The following is a 15,868-nucleotide window of genomic DNA, read 5'->3' as shown; positions in this document are numbered from 1 at the left end:
CACAGGATCTGCGGGCGGACAGATTAAGGCCAAGAGCTTGAAACAAAAGCTTTGTTTTGGTGTCTGATGCGAGATGGCCAAGAAAGGGGCTTTTGGGGACGCCGCTGGGCAGGGGGGGGGGGCTGCGTGCCCCAGGAGTCCCTGTCCCAGCTGGTCCCCGGGGATGGGGTGGGTGCTCAGATTAGGTTCCTTTGCTGCAGGCACTGTGGGACGGTTATTTCTCCTCCCCAAGGAGGGCCCCAGTGTTTGCCCGGGGCGAACCCCAACAAGTCAGTCCATGCAGTGAGCGCCCGCGCTGCTCCAGCAGCACTGGGGCAGCTGCCGGCCCTGCTCTCTGCTCTGCATCACTGAAAGCAAGCTAAAAACCATCACTGAGCTGCTAAATCCAAACCCAGAATCAAAAAAACCCCAAAGGCGGGGAGAAACAGGGTCTGGTGACCTCGCCTCCTTCACCATAGCGTTTTACAGACCAGGTGCTCTCAAAGCCACGCTGCCAGCAGCACTGACCCCAAAATACCGTCTCCATCTTGCACTGAGATGCCTGCACCAGGACACAGTGCTGGGAGCTTATATTACAGCAATGTGGTGCAATGCTCTTCTGTCCGTGCCCTGCGGGATGCAGGTACAGGATATCTCCAGGCTGGAGCTCCCCTGGGGCGCGCAAAGCAAAGGTGCAAAGGGGTGATGGGGACAAGCTGCCAGCACGCCACCACCATCCTCTCGCCGGTCCCACGCAAGCCCAGGAGGTTGCCCAGAGGACCCTGAGCTGCTCCTTGCACAGAGGGCAGCGAGCGGCACAACACGGCACGGCACGGCTGCCAGGCATGCCCAAGACGAGTCCCAGCGAAGCAACCCGCCACAGGCACAGGGCTGTGACCTGGCAGCCGTTCCCGAGGGTTTTCCCCTCACGCTTCACCCCACTCCAGCTCTCGAGGGATGTGCTGGAGGCAGGGGACAGCTCTTGCATCAGGTAATTTTTTAGGGATCTACAAATAAAAGGGCAAGGCAGTAAAAAAAGCCTGGAGATGTGCTAATGGAAGCCAGGGCTGTGCCACCCTGCATGGCTGCACCCCTGCCCCGTGGGGTGTGCTTGACAGAGGATGAAGCAGCGGCAGGACTTTTGCTGCCTGCGGTCGGTGCCACGGGCAGGCAGTGGTGCAGGCAGGGCGCTGCGGGCAGCCCCGCGTCCTGCCTGCCCCGGCAGCTGGCAGGACCTGTTGTACAAGGTGCCTGGGAGAGATTGGAATGGCTCGCGCCTGTGAGCATGTTGCAGCAATTCCCAGCACACGTCATGTGGGTTTTGCAACCGCCCCAACTGTCTCGGGGTGGATGAACGGAAAAGAGCCTGGAGTGAACCGAGCTCCCCAACACTCGTGGCGGGCACGGGCAACACCCTGGCGCGAGATCCCAGAAGGGCCCTTGGGCAATGCCCAGCCTGGCACATGCCCTGTCACCAGGCCTTTTTCCACAGGGATGAATGTTAAAAGGCAGCATCTCTCTCCCTTGCAATAGGGAATAATCAATCCTTCGAGGAAGAGGAAGGAAAAAGCCAACAAATCCCTGCTGCAATGCGTGCAGCAGTGTTTTTGCATACATGTTATATCCGCTTATGGGGGGTACCCAGTCATCCTGCTCCTCATTGCCAGAGCAGGTATGCTGATGCCATGGACACACAGGCTCATGATTGTGGAAAGCCGGGGAAAAGTGATTCCCCAGGGAAACTGCTGGCTGCAAGAGGTGGGTGCACAGCCACTATCCCAGTCAGGAAATGCTGGCATCCTCCTCCATGCTCTGGCCAGCTAGTAGGAAACCCCTGAGGGGTCATCATCCCAAAAGAAGTGAGCGGGAGAGACTCAGGTATTTGGTGATGTGCCAGAAAATTCCGTGCAGCACCCAGACGCCTGCCAAAAGTGGGCAAAACCCCAATTTCTGACCTGGGGTGAAGCCTCAGCTGTTTCCAGCAAGGGGAGACTGCTTTGGGAGCCCATGTGGGGAGCAGCGGGTGAGAGTGAGCACACATGGCACCGACCCAAATGCCGCTGAGGTCCCCATCAGCCCACGCATCGCTTCGCCCAGCCGCACTGTCACTCCACTGCTGGCACGCATGCCACACTGCTTTGGCGGAGGTCCTAAGAAGTCACCAGGATAAAAAAGGAAAAGGTTACCCAGGCCCTATATTGAGATGGTGCTGACTGATCCAAATCCCCCGAGGTGCAGCAGCTACCAGTGCCACCATCCCACTGGGATTAGCTCCCCGTTAGCATGGCAGGAGCAAGGCATGCTTACTGCCACCCATGCCCCCAGTGGGAATTTCTTCCTGCACACCACAGGATACAAAACCAGCCTTGGGATGGTGGAAACCCAAGGTATTCTCTCTGCAATGGATTCTGCCACAAGGAATTTGGCAGTCCCGGCTCCATGTCCACCCAGCCTGGCAGTCTCCATCATGCCACCAGATTTTTGGGAAAATAGCTTCTCTCACCACTTGCCTGGTACACAGTGGAATGAGGTGCCTGATGGTGTCACCCCACAAGTGGGATGAGCCCCGTGAACGGATGTGTCCGTAACACACAGGATAGGGAGGGAGGGAGGGAGGCAGAGGAGCTTCCCCGGGGACAGGAGACGTGATGCTGGTGACAACGCCCGCATAAGCTATGCGCAGCCGGCCCAACAGGCACTGCCAGCGAGGTCAGCAGTGCCTTCCGGCTACAGGGTTTCACCCAACCTGATGGGTTAGGTCTATTTTAAAGTGCTGGATGTCAACCAGCCCAGCTGATGGTCGGCTTCCAGCTGCTGAGGGTTTTTAAGGGGATTAAAGGGCCACTTGTCAAACTCCTGGATTTCCCCCCAAAAGGGGAAATGAAGCTGCTTCTTTGCTGCTGACCAGCCCCGTGGTGTTGCATCGTATTGTGCCCCATCTCACCGCACACCTCCACACCCATCCCGGCCCTGCACCCTGCAGCATCCACCCCCTTCGCTTTCCAATCCCCCCTCCTCCCAGCCCAGTCTCAGTGATGGAGCTGAAACGCATCGACTTCAAAGTTTAAACTACAATCAAAGCCCCACAAGGTGGGGTCAGTTTGTTTGTTTTATTGTAATTGAAAGGACCAAAAAAACACCACCCCAAACCAATTGCACAACCCCCTATGCTGCTTGTTCATATACCGCAGTGAGGCCATAGGAGCTGCCACCACTCAAGGACAACAGCCACTGGAAAATACAACCAAGACTGGAGCATCTCCTTGGCTGGCTGGTGGAGGACACTTAAAAATAAATTAAAAAACACTAAAACGGCACATGTGCTGGCTGAAAGAGCCCCTGCAGTCTTAAAAAACAAGAACCTCCCTTAGAAACAGTGCTCCAGCCTCCTAATAACCTTAATCGCTCCCAACATCCCCAAGAACCAGGTTTAATGGCATGACTGTGCTTTGTTTGCTTTTCAGGCTGCTTTATCTCACACGGCACCTTGCACTCAGCTCAAGCGACGAAAATCCAGTTCCTCCAAAATTTGCCTGTTCCCCTGCAATCACAAGCTCCAGCTCCCAAAATGGTGGGAGCTGAGCTGGGGAACAGCCTGGCGCTGGTACACCAGCATCCTGCCATGGGAAACCCCCAGTAAAGCTGGGAAAGCTCCACAGTGCCCTTTGCACTCCCCAGCTAGCAGGGTTGGGTGATAAAAGGCTTTTTTATGGCTCTTTTTGCCAGATTTACATCCCCATTCGGGCTATGCAAATATTGTTCATGACAGCACATCACTCCATGAGATTAGGAAATGCACAGGAGGGTTGGAAACCCAGATGGATGTGGGGAAGCACCCAGGAATGCCGAGGTCCACAGTGCCCTCGGCCAACGCATCTGTGAAATGGGGCCAGTGCAGCTCCCTGAAAATTAATAAACACGCCAAATCCTGCAGATTTGGATAAGAAAGTGGCAACCACAGTATCACCTTCAGGAAACAGGAGCCTCCCAAGCATCAGCACTGGGTGATGACATCCATCACAGATTTCGGATCCATCACCAGTTGGTAATTTATATTTAAGAGGGTCAGTAATAGTGTCCTCACCCTTCCCAAAGCCCAAACTTTCTTTGCAGCAGGCTAAATATAGTGCAGTTTCGTGGCAGCCGCCCCTATTCAGTCTCCCAGGCCATGGAGTATTGCTGAAAATTAGTTGGGACCATTTCCAAGAATTACCTCTTGCAATTTACACTCTCCTTGGGATTTCCCTTCTCAGCTCCTAGTGCTCCAGCCACGCTCACTTGCCCTGGGACTCTTCTTCAGCTCAGACAGGATTCCATGGCTTCTCCTCCCCATCTTTCACTATGACTATTAGCACTGAAATGCTTTATTTTCTCAAAGAAATAAATTCACTTTCTTACCAAACCTCCATTATGATGCTGGAATAAAAAATAGCTTTTTCCAGCTAAGCTCACTGGTCTGAAGGATGTGAAATCAGTGCTCATGAAGAAATTCCCCACTAAAACAGATGGGAATTCAGGTATAAAGATATCAGCTATGCCTTGGCCTCATGGGCACAAGGAGATGCAATAAGCCAAGGGCTATGGTCCATGCACCAGCCCGGTTTCCGCCGGCACAGGGCACTCCAGCAGCTTATGCTCCCCAGCTGGGGCTGGACCGAAGTGGGGAGGCTGCTCCCCAAGTTCCTGCACACAGACTGGAGGATGCTGCTGGACACAGGGACAAACTCGGAGGAGCTGCAGGCAAACCAGACCAACTCCTCAGGCTACCTCTCCGAGTGCTTGCAGCTCCCATTTCCAGAAACCAAAACATTAAATATTAAGCAAAGAGAGTTAATCTATACCTGGGATATTGACACAAAGTGGAGGAGGGGAGAAGAAAGAGATATATAAACATTTTTCAAAAAAATCAATGTGCCTCTCCAGGATGCCTCGCTGGCACTTGCCAGACGTTCAAGTATGGCACCAAGCATGCATTTGGGGGAACCAGATACACCAAGAAGTGCTGCTCTACCAACTCTCCCTGGGTAGTCAGAGCACTCCGCTGGGACCCTTGGGTAGCTTGGGTGCACCTCGGTTGAGGGCAGAGCCCTGGCCAGGGACAAGCTCACCTTGTGCTTCCCTCTCCCAAGGTTGGGAGAGCATCCAAGCAGCTGCAGAGCAGACATCGATTTAAGAGGGTCAATGCTCAGTTAATGATTACCAGAACTGTTCTGCCACTCAAATCGGCTTTTGGAGGTGGGGAAGATGAGCACACCACGATGGCTCATCTGTCCCTCAGCTCAGCATCAGCCCACACCTGGCAGGGCCAGCACCAGAGCGGCTGTGCCCCATGGATCCCTCGGCACCGGAACGAGCCTTGTACAACCGGAGGGAAACGCCACCATTCATCTCCCAGCAAATGCTTTCAAGCATCACTCAACACCTCTCCAGCAGAGGAGACCAATATTTTTTTTCCTGGTGGAGTGCTCAGATGTATATTTTTATTTTATTCCAGTTTCAGCATTCTCCCCCAGCCCTCCACTCCCCCCAAAAGAAAACAAACCCCAAAGCACAGAGTGTGCCTTGCAAAAGTCCCAGCTCTGTTGAAGGGGCATGCGGTGGTCCCAGCAGCCGGCCCGCCTCAGCCTGGTGCTGCTTGTTGACATACGCGACGCAGTATATTTCTTTAAACAAAGGAGCCTATGCATTCAATGCATTGTTGCGAGCGGGTTTGTTTTCAAAGCCTGACCCCAAATCTGAACTCCGCGGATCCTGCGTTTCTCAAGATCAAAAGCGAGAAAACGTGACCAATGCAAACAAGAAATAAACCTTGATAATTATAGCCGTGTGCTGGGGCGGCTATTGTTTAGTGCAGACTAGTACCTGCTTTAGCATAAACATAACCCTATTTTTAAAGGGATGCTTGACTGGCTTACAATATTACTCCCCATTTTGCCTCAAAAACCCCTCTTTGATACAAACCCACCTTCCCAAGAACAGAGAGAAGATTTAAGAGCAGAGCCAAAAGGCTAAGCGATGCACCCATGGCCATGCCAAATGCTGGTGCTGGAGCGGGTCCTTGACGCCCTGACTTGCTCCCGATTGGCGGGGGACGAGGGTAACCCCAGGGTCCAGCTGTTGCTTGCAGCCAGCAGGAGCAGACAGACATCGAAGGACAAACAGACAGCACCGGTCTTTTCAGGAAGGCCATATCACTTAGCACTTGGAAAGGAGCTACAATATTCTCCCGATTATGTTTGCACGCAAACGAGCGCCGCAGGGAAATTATGCAACCCTGAGCGGGGAGGGGTGGGAGCGAGGGAGGAAGGGCTGGAGGGGGGCCCCACACTGCACCCCGCTGCCCTCGGCCCCAGGCAGCGCAGCTGCAGCCCCTGAGGTACCATGCTCCCCGTGGCAGGTGGGCTCCATCACCGCCACCGGCATCCACTGAGCCCCTGCACCACAACCTCCGAGCGCAGAGGCAGCACTCAGCCGGCGTGTCGCACAGCACAGGGGTTATTAACAGCCTCTTCATTAAGCACCCAGACCAAAATGCATATATTCGTCACCCAGGCAATTTAATTACCGAGCCCGGGTTCACCTTGCACACCCACACGCCTTTCTTTTTCAAGGCCTCTGTGCGGTCATAGCCATAAATAAATAGATTGCAGGAGCAAGAGGCAGATGCTGACTCCTACAACCTCTGTCTTAGGCACGGAGCCTTTAAACCACCAGAACTTGCAGTATTTAATTTCTTTTGTTACCGCTTCTACCTTTAGAGCTCTGCCTTAGGCTTTCTAGATATGATCACGGGGAACAGGAAAGAGAAAGCTGTGCGATGAGCTTCCTGAGGATCACATGCACACTCATACAGCCCATCAATCACCCTAATTACAACCGGCCACACGTCCGCAGCTCTCTGCACTACTCCGTTACTGCCCATAATTACACGATCGCATCGTTTCTCCGGTAACAGTATCGTGGAGTTAATTTGTGATCTGTAGATGCAGTGCATCTCATAATGCATTTCATCCGGGCGCGCTCATCGCCGTGATCACCAGTCAAGCGTCAGCTGAGCGGAGGGAAGGCAGGCAACACTGGTCCCCAAAATAAGACTTTCAGGTCCTCATGCGCCCCCCAGCACTACCTCTTTCCGCAGCATGCTCCCACTTTGGATTCTGACTGCTGCCCACATCCCATCCAGAATCAGGACAACACCACAAGCAGGTTCCCTCAACGGCAAGTGCTTGTCTCTACCCACCAGATAAAAGCAAGGTGGGGCATAGGTGTCCATTGCAGGGATGGGTATGATCTTCTCGGCGAGGATACCAAGACCTGGGACAAGGCTGGGCCTCCTGACACCGGTGTCCGTCATGGACCCACCGGGACTGCCACCGCAGTGGGCTGGTGTCCCTCTGCCAAGTCTACTTAAACAGTGGGGTCTTTGCAGAGAGAAACATCCCTTTTCTCTGTATTAACACTACACAGTCTTGATCCTGGCTGAGCCCGCAGGTCCTACCAAAACACACAACTGTGTGCAGTCTGTGGGTCTTGCTATTAACGGACGTTAACTACTCGAGACCCCGCATCGCCCTCGGTGTGGCCGTGCAGGCGGTGCTGCCAGACCTGCCCTACATCAGCGTTCCCACTGAATGGGTACGACTTGGAGGAAGCGTGTCAGCAAGGCAGATGCTCTCCTGCAGCCACCTCTGAGCGCGACCCGGCAGATAAGGCAGACAGGCATACAGCTTGAAAAACCAGTAACAAAATAACACTAATAATAAAAAATAAAGGGGGTGGCTCACACACACCAGCTGATTCACCAGCGTTGCTCTCCTTACTCCAAAACACACCAGGCAGGACAAGCTAAGGGCATGCTTTTCAGATGAATTACTTTTAATTGAGTACATAGGAGCTTAGAAACACATGATGCTGTTGGAGATAAATATAGCCACGGCTACGAGGATGGAGGGGGTAGGGAGCAATCGCGGTTCAACGCATCCGAGAAGGAGCTTCCAGCCCCGCCGCCTCCTCGGTGAGCTCCGGAGGCAGAGCCGGCCCAGCCGCCGCACCTTCCCCCGCCGCGGCCCCGCTCCCCCCGGCCCCGGCGGCTCCGCGGGGCTGAGCGGAGCGGGGGCGACCCGGGCACCCCCTGCTCGCCCTGCCCGGGCCGGGAAAGGGCCGGGGAGCCCGTACCTGTTTTGAATTCCAGCGCGGGGTCCTTCTCTCCCTCGCCCAGGTCGCTCTGCAGCATCATGTAGAGGATCCCGAAGGAGTTGTGGATGCCGAAGATGGAGCCGTTGCACCAGGCGGCGGCGAAGACCACCACCCAGCCGAAGCCGCCCTCGGGGGGCTGGAAGGGAGCGGCGGCCCCGCTCGGCCCCTGCTCGGCCCCGGCCCCGGCCCGCGGCTCGCCCTCACCCTCGCCCTCGCCCGCCGCCGGCCCCTTCTCGCCGCGCTGCGCCATCGCGGCCGCGCTCCGGCCGCCGCCCGCCGCCCGACTGCCCCGCAGCCGGTCCCACATGCCCGCCGCCCCCCCCGGCCGGCCCCCCCGCCCGCCCCCTCCTGCCGCAGCCTCACTCCCCGCCTCCCCTCCACCGCCTCCATCCTCCTCCTCCTCCTCCATCACGCCGCTCGGCCCCCGGGTCCCTACCTGCGGCGGGGGCCGCCCGCGCCCCCACCGCCCCCCTCCCCCCCCGCCGGGCCCGGCCAGCGGCGGGCGGCGCTTCCCGGACGTCGACCGCACTCGCCGCCCGCCCGCGGGGCTTAAAGGCGGCCCCGGGCCCGGCCGCGGCCCCGCATCGCCCGTCGGGCCGCCGCGCCGCCCCCGCCCCCGCCGCCGCCGCATCCTGCGGCGGGCGCAGCCCCGGGGCGGGCCGCCGCCAGCACCGCCCCCGCGGGGCCCGGCCGGGGCGCGGGAGCCACCGGCTGTGCCCCCCCCCCCTTCCCCCCCGCTGCCCCCCGGCCCGGGAGAGCCCCGGCCCCGCGCTCCGGCCTCCCCGGGACGGGGGGGGGGGGGGGGTGCTGCGCGGCGGGGAAGCGCTGGGGGGGACGAGGGGGCCCTCGATGGCCGCGGCGGGCGGCTGCTGCTGCTCCCCTCTGCCCCGGCCGCGGTGAGGGCGGCCCCGGGAGCAGGCCGGGCGGGTGGCAAAACGCAGCCCCGGCGGGCGGGTTGATTTCCTTTCATGCCGGGTTTGCCAGCGGGATTTTTTGGCTCGCCGGCATCCTCTCCCCCGAAAAGTTTTGAGAGCGTTTTTGTGACGCTGCCCCAGAGCCACACAAGCTTCTCGCAGCGGGGGGGGGGGGCGAGGCGAGGGGCCTGCGACCCACCCCCGTCAGCGGGATGTTCCCAGGGCTGTGGGTCACCCCACGTCGCCCCGGCACTGGGGTTCGCCGGGCAGGATGGACGGGCTAGCGGTGGTGATACAAACCCGGCGGGGAGCTGCTCTCTCGCCTCTGTCTTGTTTTGCAATAAGCTCTGCCTTTTCTCTTCTTTCAATAAATAATTACAAACCCACCAATATATGAAAGCCTGTCTTTTCACACGCTGAAGGTATTTATGCTTTAATATATGCCAAGTCTAAGTTATTATTCTTTCTTTACCCTAATGGCTGTGTCAGTGTCAGATTCCTATCAGAGTAAAATAATACATCCCAACCTCACGCTGCTCTTTCTTTACCTCCAGGGGTATTAATTACAAACGCCTGGTGAGGCAGCAGGGCAGGGTGCGGAGCCGGCAGGGAGGCAGCAAGCAGGGCCGCGCCACCAGCACCGTCTCCCCGCTTCTCCCACCGCCGGAGAGCAGCACCCGGCCACAGGCGGGCGGGCTGTGGGCTGGGAACGCGTTTGCCTACGTGCTGCAGCTCGCCGGGCTTGGCGAAGACCCTCTGGGACATTGCTACAGCCAGAAAAACCTCTCCTCGGCCTCCTCGCCTGCTCCTGACTGCAAATCGCTGCCAGCTCCAGAGTCCTCCATCGCCATCCGCCTCGTCCCACCCAGGGCATGAGCAGTGGCTCTCCCTGGCTCCGAGCAGCCCGCGTGTGCGTTGGCGAGACCCAAGCCACAGGGGCACAACGGTGGAAGATGCGGCGTCCTCCCCTCGTCTTCCCGCTTCGTCACCGTGCGGATCAACGAGCCCAAATCCCCCCTACCCGGCGGGGTGCCCGGCAGTAACGCCACGCTTGGGTCAGCCTCGCTGCTGGAGGAACTGCATTTTTATTTCCCTTCCTCTCTGGTGGAGTCTCCTCCCCGGATCCCCATCTCTGCAGCGGGGCTGGGGAAGGCTTGGGAGGTTTGGGAGCATCTTCCACTGCCCTCTGCCGACACGAGGAGCCGCAATGCTGAATTTTAATAACCAGTTTGCCACAGGGCCGGCTGAGGTTGCTGGCCTGCTTTTATTTTGTTAAGCCCCGGAAATTTGAGAAGGAAGGGGTTTGGGTTACCCCTGGGCTGTGCGCAGGGGAGCTGCCCCCCAAAATGCTAATTCCCCGCAGCAGCAGAGCCTAGGCCGGATTAAAAACAGCAGAGAGAGGTGGGAGAGCCATTTGCCATAGCACCCACCATCTCACGGAGACTTCTGTAGAAGGCTCTCATGGAGCGGGAAGCAGGGGGTTAATATCACTGTGGACCTTGAGCCAGACACAAACCCCGCTGAGCAGCATCTCTCATGGATGTTGGCTGCACTGTGTCTTGACAGAGAATTTTCTGGCACCGGCTGTGCCAGGCATCACTGCAGCTTGCTGGGCTGGGCTGAACACCGGTGGAGCTGGGGATAAAATCACAGGGAGAGGGGGACTGAATGAAGGGGGGGTTAAAGGGCTCGGCTGGGTGAGCTGGTAGAGGCCTCAACCAGGAGGGACCTGTGGCCTGGAAAGCTCTGGCAGCGTCAGGCAGAAACGGCTCTGCTTGCTGCTATAAAACCAGCTTTGGATTAGATTGGAGCATCACCCCTGAGGGTTTGCAGCTCTGTAACCACAAGCTGAACAAAACACTGCGAGAAAAGAGATAAAGCTGCTCTTCCTTGGTAGCACTCAATGACCCTTCTGTGTCCGTGGCGTGGCTTTCCTCAAAGCCCCCAGCCTGTCGGCTTGGTAAGGGACGCGGTGGGTGGCTGCAGCTGAGCCAGGCTCTCTGGGACCCACATCCCTGGAGAGCTGGCAGGCAGCACCTTGTGTCACGGCTGACGGGCCTCTGGTTGCCTGGGCAAAGCGTGGCTATCAGCAGCTTGTTGCTTGTCTCGAAGCCTCTGCCAAAGGGATTGGCAGCTACAAAACGTGTGTGTTTGGTTTTGCAGAAGGGGAGGAGTGACCGAATGGAAATATCTTATGCAAACACCTTGGGAAGCGTTGCGGTGGGACGTGGCCTCAGAGGAGAATACAAATTCCCGGCGGCTTTGCAGCCTGGCTTTGTTTCAGTGGGCGTTGCACAGTGGCGCAGGGACACGTAGGGCTGTCCTGAGGACAAAACATCACCGACAACGTCTGCTGCTTGGCCAAAAGCACCGGGAAAACAGCTCCAGCAGCAAGCAGCTCCTGGCAGAGACATTCGCATGCTGGGCACAACCCCTAAAGAGAAAGCAACACTTTTTTCTTTAGATTTCAGCCATAGTTAAGACAGCCATTACATCTGGCCTGACAAAGACAACAAATACATTATCCCAGAGGAATAAACAACTCAGGGACAGCCTGAAGGGACATGGCAGCAGTCGCCACTGCTGGGATGCTGGGACACAGGATCTGGAGCCCAAGGCTTGTCATGGTGAGAAGGCAGCGAGAGTACCAGGACTCGCAGTGCTGCCAGCGCTGCCTTCAAAGGAGAGCAACCCCAACAGCGGGCAACCGGGCCGCCCGCAGCACTGTGAGGCTGTTGCTCATTGTACCCAGCAATGGCAAAACGCACGCCGTAGCATTCTTTCTCTGCCTGACCTTCCCAATGTTTGGGATCAAAATATTAGAGGTGGCATTTTCCACACCGTTAGTGAGATTAAGGTCAATTCTACTTAGTTTGGCTGAAAAATGAGGCAACTTAAAAGTGCTAGTGTGAGCAGTGTGTTTTCAGGGCACAATGTGCCATTGAGCCCCACGTTTGGCTTCGTTTTGGTGGTGGAAATCACAGCACTGGGTTCACTCCAGCAGCTGGAGGCTGGGTTGGGAACATGGTCCAGCTCAGCCACAGCTGCTGCCCTACCTGATTTACCATGCAGTTGAGCAAAAATGCTATTTCTGGCCCAAACAGAGCAATGGGATGGATCTATGTTGTATTAAAGGGCTTCTGGAGCAGTTAAACTGCCTGCTCACATTCACCGTACAGGTGAAGGACGCTTTCTGAGAGTGCTTCACTGATTTTGAGTCTTTCCTTTAAAAATAGGAGCTACAAGGGCATGTTACTGCGGGGAAGTGGAAGCTCCTAGATGGAGCCACCAACCCCAACCACCATCCAGATGCCAGCGACCGCCCTGGCTCTGCTGTGTAACCCCATGGGACCTCGGCAAGAGGTGCCAGAGATGCTCTGCTGATGGGAAGAGCTCAAGCCGACGCACAAAGGAGGCAAGGATCCAGCTGTAAATTAATATTTTATAGAACACCAAGAAAAATCAGAGAGGCTAATTACAGAGATAATCATCGTGGCCTGGAGGCATTTCCATGGAAGTCAGGAATTACCCAGGATTACCTCACCCCTTGCAGCAGCCTGCGCGGGAGGTGAGCGCGTGCGGCAGTGGTGGCACGGCAGCTGGCACCTCCTCCTGCTCTGGCTGGGGTCTGTGACCCAAATCGAAAAGCAGCTGGGTTTTGGCAACTTCCTGGCATCTGACTCCAGATGCATGGCACTTGGTTTGCTGAGTTGAGTGTGATGGAGGGTTGGAGTCAAAGGGTTTTTGGCTGGGTGCTTACCTGCTGTGCCAGTGCATGCCTGTTTGTCCCCTGATGTGGGAGCCATCGTTGACTCCAAGTAGGTTAAAACCCCGAGGTGCTCAGGGCATCTCATCGTTAGCAGAGAAGTTTGTGGATGTGCCCCCAGGATAAGTTGTTCCCATGGTTCATTAATTAGTGGTAGTAACTGGTAATCCCATAGTTTATCCAGGGGCAGAGTGAATTCCCCATCAGCTCCTTGGTTTGAAGGCTTGGGGGCACTTCCCAGATCCTGCATGGCATGAAGTTGGCCCCATGCTGTTTGTGGCAAGCCCAGCACCTCTGCGAGCTGTAAGGCCAGGAGAGCTGCCTGCTCCTGCCCCATGGCCCAGAGCAAAACCAGGGCAAGTAACTCCCGGGCGAGCGTCTTTGGGAGCAGAAGAGCATCAGTGCAGCTGGCTCATGCGGCTGAGCTCAAGCATGAGGGCATTGCCAGTTTAGGACCCAACCTGCAAGTGGGAAAGGAAAAAAGCTTCGGTAAAAACCCCACAAAGTCGGGGTGCACAAAGTCGGGAAAAGCCTGGGCAGAGGCCAGCCCTGGGCTGAGGGTGCTGTCAGATCTGTGGGTGCTGCTGCCTGCCTGCACCCTGCCTGAACCATGCTGCAACACCCCTGGCACTGTCAGAGACACCAGGCACAAAGCATCGCCTCCCACAGCTCTGGGGAGGGCATGGAAAGAGAAGTTCCTAATCTGTAGAGTTAGTAAAGAGGTAGAGAAGAGCTGCAAGGATGTCCTGTCGACAGACCATCTGCCAAAATGTCCCCTAGCTTGTAGCCTGACCACCACCTGAGGCTGTGGTAAGACAGTGAAAGTCTCCTGTGCGCAGGAGCGGAGCTGATGCTCCCTGGCTCTCCGTCTCTCTGTGACAGAAGCAGTGCGCTGCCTTTCTCTGCCCATCCCTGCAGTGTGGACCAGATGGTCAAGCTGCAAGGGGCACGCCGGGCACGCTGCCTGCTCGCTACCTATGCTCTCCAAGCTCAGGTGTGCATGGGGGCTGTGACCACGTTCACCCAGGTGGTACAGGAGATGGTCTGGGGGCTCCTGGGGCTGACGGCCAAGGTGGTTGTGACACCCATCGGATTTGCTCCTGGCAGTTTGTGGGTTCATGACATGCTGACCTGCTCCTGCCAGCCCTGGCAGCACAAAGAGTCCTAGAGCTGCTCCAAGGAAGGGCTGGATATGACTGATGGCTGCAGGCAGGGTCAGGCAGCTCTTGGCTCGGACACAGCAGGCCATGGCAGAGGCGTTGCTCACACCTCCCGGCTGAAGGCGAGTCCTCCAAATCCCTGTCCCTGCAATGGTCCTGGGAGGAGCATCAGCCTGTCTCACCCTGACCAGCTACACTTCTGGCTGTGTTAGGGTGAGGAAAAACTTAATTTTTTGAGATGGAAACACCTCTGGTAGCACCAGCTCATGCACCAGCACAGGGACAGCACAGCCAGCCAAGGAAACCCAGGCTGAATCTGAAGCTATCGGCCTGAGTGACCCCGCTGCCCTGGCTGGTTGAGAAAGGTCCCTGGGACACCCACAGGTGGGGTTGGCATGAGGGTGCAGCAGCTGGGGCTGGCGCAGGCTGCAGGCCTGCCTGAGCACCTCAGGCACGTCAGAGTTGCCCTTACACTGCTGCCTGCAAAAAAGACAGGCACTGGGATGGGGCATAGCCCTAGATCCAGCCTAGTGAGTTAGCAGGAGATAGCAGCTGTCTCTTGTGGGATGCACTTACCATGCATCCGTTCTTGTCTTCTCTTCTGGACGAGGACTGGGAGCGGCTGTAGCAACACTCAGGGCTGGGGGTGCAGCAGCCTGATGTGCTGGGGAATGGGGAGCTTAGCCCTGCTGCTTCCATGGCGCTTGCTGCGGTTCCTTCCTTACAAACACAGCTTAATCCAGCCCTGGAGCGCTCCGTAAAAAAAATCAAAATGTGAGTCATCCCACTCCAAACCTCAAACCATGTCACAGATCATCCCTGGCTCTGCTGTAGTTCTTCCTCTTCCCCCACATGCCTCAGTGGAAGGGAAAAGGGGAAGCAATCAGTTTTCCACATCCCAGCTCCTTGCACAGCTAAAAAAACCTGTCTCGCTGGGCTCACTCTGCCCTCTAGTAGCGGCTGCATTTACAGCAATGTGCTATTTCTGTGCCATGGTTTGCTCTGCTGCACCACCAGCCTCCAGCCCAGAGCTGCCCCTTGGCTGCCCTGGCTGGGCAGAGGCACGACCAGGGGGTGGGAGGGTGTAGGGGGGCACCAGAGCCTGCCCTGGCTCCGCCAGCATCCCAGGCATGGATGCGCAGCCGGCACGGGCAGAGCCATATGATTTTCCCACAGTCCCGGCCCCTGAAGCGAGTCATTCGTGTCACTCCTTGGCCAGCCTGGAAAATCCCTGTTGGTCACCGGGGCTGGAGCGTGGGCAGAGCCCGGGCAAGGGGTTTGTGTGGGCTGGAGTGGCCCAAGAAGAGCAGAACCCTGAGGTGGGGTCGTTTCTGGACACCCAGGCTTGGGTTCTGTTAGCTCCAGCTGAAGGCTTTGACCTGGTCTGAGACCAAGAGGCACCCATGGGCTGTGGAAAGAGGGGGGCTCCTTTGGAGGTACCAGCATCAGACCTCTAGCCCCACTGCCAGAGGCCCCCAAATGATGAGATGAAGCCCTTGCGAGTGTTCACACCACGGACATCTCAGCACTGTCCAGCGCTGGCTCTGGGGCATGACCAAGGAGAGGACCGAAAATCCTCGGGCGACAGCAGTTGGTAATGGTGGCGACCTGGGGTGGGCGAGGGCTTGCTTGGTCCGGTTCTTGGGCTCAGCCACCAGCCAGGTTATCACCCTCACATGGCGGGGGGACCCAAGGACATCACAGGGCGCAGAGGAAGCGCAAAGGAGACGGCCAAAACCAGAGAAGACGATGCACAAACCACTCCCCTCATACCGGAGCATCCTTTCAGCTCTTTATCTTGCCAACTAAAGGATTTCCATCTGGATGATCTAAACCCTCAGTTTATGGCAAGG

The 15,868-nt window shown here is 57.0% G+C and overlaps 1 protein-coding gene across 1 annotated transcript in view; it reads right to left on the bottom strand.

Moving 5' to 3' along the window:
• SLC16A2 (solute carrier family 16 member 2) overlaps positions 1-8,482 on the bottom strand; it is a 35,747-nt gene extending 27,265 nt beyond the window's left edge. The window contains exon 1 of the mRNA XM_074882561.1: positions 8,155-8,482. Coding sequence (XP_074738662.1) covers positions 8,155-8,482 — 328 coding nt within the window. The remainder of the gene's footprint in view (positions 1-8,154) is intronic.
• Between the last annotated feature and the right edge of the window lie 7,386 nt (positions 8,483-15,868).

The sequence above is a fragment of the Strix uralensis genome, chromosome 13 (genome assembly GCF_047716275.1).
Source record: "Strix uralensis isolate ZFMK-TIS-50842 chromosome 13, bStrUra1, whole genome shotgun sequence".
Classification (NCBI taxonomy): Eukaryota; Metazoa; Chordata; class Aves; order Strigiformes; family Strigidae; genus Strix; species Strix uralensis.
The sequence above is the reverse complement of the archived record's forward strand: the minus strand, read 5'-3'. Positions and strand labels throughout refer to the sequence as shown.